The 3,096-nt window shown below is 39.9% G+C and overlaps 1 protein-coding gene across 1 annotated transcript; it reads right to left on the bottom strand.

Moving 5' to 3' along the window:
- Window positions 1-704: 704 nt before the first annotated feature.
- Window positions 705-1,917, bottom strand: LOC123403966 (ubiquitin receptor RAD23b-like). The gene is made up of 5 exons (XM_045097867.1): window positions 1,837-1,917; window positions 1,655-1,758; window positions 1,067-1,148; window positions 833-967; window positions 705-743 (listed from the first exon to the last, which is right to left on the bottom strand). The coding sequence occupies exons 1-4, from the start codon at window positions 1,864-1,866 to the stop codon at window positions 854-856; spliced, it is 330 nt and encodes a 109-aa protein (XP_044953802.1). The 5' UTR covers window positions 1,867-1,917; the 3' UTR covers window positions 705-743; window positions 833-853.
- Window positions 1,918-3,096: the final 1,179 nt, after the last annotated feature.

The following is a 3,096-nucleotide window of genomic DNA, read 5'->3' as shown; positions in this document are numbered from 1 at the left end:
AGAGATGGGAAGGAAGAAAGAAGATTAGGGAGGAGCTTACTGGGAGTAGAAGAAACACGTACACAGTTCGCATCCCTTCAGACTCCTCTCATGCAAGAGATCCGTACCGATGTGCGCTCGCTGTGGCTCAGCTTGGCCTGGATCGTTGAAAACTGCCGATTTAAGCATTCCCACCAAGACAGGCCAAGTTCGTGTGATACATGACTAGTAGTATATGCAGGCAACCAAACACAATAGATTATTTTCGCGCGAGCCTGATTAGACCTAATGCAGACAACCAAACACGTCATAGGTATTTGTTACTTCGTGGTTCTTTCGTGCAGCATCTATCCACTGCAATCTGTTTCCAGGGTTTCTACTTTCTACGGAGAACCGACTGCCGTCTACAACCAGGATCCTTTTGGACCAGGGTTTCTCGCCGCAGTATATGCAAAATTAGATGTCCGTATCAACATGGCCATGTCAATGTTAATTGGGATTTTCTTGCCTTAACTAATGACACATCAGCCCAAGCGAGTGGATAATGATCACACAACAAAAGGAAACAACATTTCAGCACTCCTCCGATAGTTCCCAATAAATTTTGCTCATTCTACAAGTTTTTTCAAATTCGCAATGCAAGTAACCTAAGGTGTTGTGCATACAGATAATAAGTTCAACCGAGCATTGGCTCCATCTCAACCTGTGTACGTAGCCACTCGTCAAAGTCACCATCAATTTGGGTCAGATGTTCATAACAAGCTCTGATATAGCCCCACAAAAGAAAACACATCGTTAGTGCATGGTCACCACGCGTTCCTCCAGTGCTAAAATATGGAGGAAGAACTCTTACCCAATGTGAACTAAATGCTCTCTATTCTTCGTCACCAGCATGCTCAAGAAGATAGTTTGCAGCGAGTTGCTCATTCCTGTCGCAGGCGAAGAATGCCTCGATGACACGTGCTCTCTCAAACCCCATGGCTTCCAACTTAAGCACGAAAACAAATCCGACCAACCAAGGTAAGTATGTGAGATGCATTATGTATTTATGCAGCGAAAGGTTTTTAAAAATAATTATGAAGCATACCCTTCCAATTGCCTCTAGCTCTTCTGGTGTCACACTGATAGCATGAGGAATCTCATCCTGGTCATCCTGGTCTAAGAAGTCCCTGGAAATGTCAGACAAGTATGATTTAGTAGATATATCATTGTAAAGTCTACTCAAATTGAAAGGAATTGCTAGGATGAAGCACCATGATTAATTGTCTTAAGGAAAAAAGGACATGCGAGTATAGGGGAAAGGATCTAGCGGCTACTAGATATCTTTAGATAAAGTATCAGACAGGTTCTCTAAGGCGCTACTTTTAAGAATCTTATCATGTTATGTTCAGAAACTATATTAGCAAGGTACATCCAATACTTGAACCAATGAAACATCCCACAACAACATATATTACTAGTTACTGGTGTGAAATAGGCCTGAATCAAAACTAAATTGACAGGACAAGATAGAATTGAAGTCCAAAACCACCTGCCACGAAAGCTACAGCGGCTGGCAAATGGCAGTCAGCAGATATTCCAGTTCATAAATAAGAAAGTAAAATCAGCATTACGAATCCTATAGATTATTTAAATGAGATCAGAATATATAAATCTAGCAAATAAAGAAACCTACCCATCGCCGCCTTCAAATAATAGTAACTGAAGGAACTCATCATTATTCTCCTGAATCAACCTCAGAAGTTGAGGATTCTGCTTGCTCAATTCCTGGAGCATAGGCTGTAGAGAAATACCAGCAAAAAGTTTGGACAGAGAATGAAGGTGAAGCATAGCATAAACAAGACATTGATAGGAAACCTGTAAAATTTGTGGATTTGTATGGACCATTTCCCGAAGTGCTTGAAACTGCAAATGATGATAGCAATACACTATTACTTCAAAATTAGAATAACACATGGTAGGGTACTGAAGGGAAGTTCATTCGATCAAACTACATTAATCACTAATACTGAGCCAAATGGAGCATTGCACACTTTTAGTGTATGACATAGAAAATGATAATTCGTTGGGATTGCAAGTGCAACGATATGTGCAGGATAATACTTTCCTATCCCAATACTATGCACAAAAGCATCCCAAGTAGCGATAAGCACATGTATGCTATAGTATTGGGTGATGGACCAACTAATAACTGCTTCCACCACAGCATTCGCTTGTACAAAGAACAAATTATAGTGAAGGCAGTATATGCTCCTACCACAGAATTCTACTTTCCACATACTTAACATATCTACAAGTAATCCACATAAACTCCTCAAGAAGGATGTTAACCATAAATGATACTTCCTCTGTCCCAAGTCCCAACATGTCCACCATATTTTGAATTGTTAAGACGAGATTTTGATCAATAGTTACATGTGGTCTAGGTATACAAAATCGCAATCAAAACTTTTAGTAGAAATCTAACGACACCAATTTTATTCCACATAAACCGCGTACTAACAAAGTAATATTTTGGTAAAAACCTTGTCGGTCTACACTCAACTTGTCGTTGGTGTTTATTGGGACTCCACTCCCTTGACTGCTTCCGCTGAAATAATTAAGGTATATATCAGTTTTACGCTATTTACATGTGATTGCACTTTGATATATACATTGATGTACTGTGTGTGCCAGTATACTGATCCAGGGATGGCACTGTAACACAGAGGCTTGACTCGTCTTGAGTCGGGTCGCTACAGAAATGGTATCAGAGCACATGTTGACTGTAGGACGTCACCCTAGAAACTGGAAATTTCTTAGGATAGGATCTCTCAAAAAAATCTTATTTTCGAGAACACCTTTCACTTCTCATCTTTTCTGATTTCATCAAATATTCTCTCTCACCTCAAATAGTTAGACAATGCCCTTTCCCCTTTGACCTCATGAAGAATCAACGGAGTTCTACTTCAAAGTAAAGAGGATTTCACCACGCGTTTGAAGAATTGAAGCTACACCAACAGAAGACTCTCAAGACCCAAAGAATTCGAAGAACCTGAAGTGTTTGAATATTTATATGGCCATTAGAAGTCCAAACCCCTGTTATATACCCACGTTAGTTAGGATGATTTGTGAGCC

The sequence above is a fragment of the Hordeum vulgare genome, chromosome 6H (genome assembly GCF_904849725.1).
Source record: "Hordeum vulgare subsp. vulgare chromosome 6H, MorexV3_pseudomolecules_assembly, whole genome shotgun sequence".
Classification (NCBI taxonomy): Eukaryota; Viridiplantae; Streptophyta; class Magnoliopsida; order Poales; family Poaceae; genus Hordeum; species Hordeum vulgare.
This window is presented reverse-complemented; position numbering and strand designations above follow the sequence as displayed.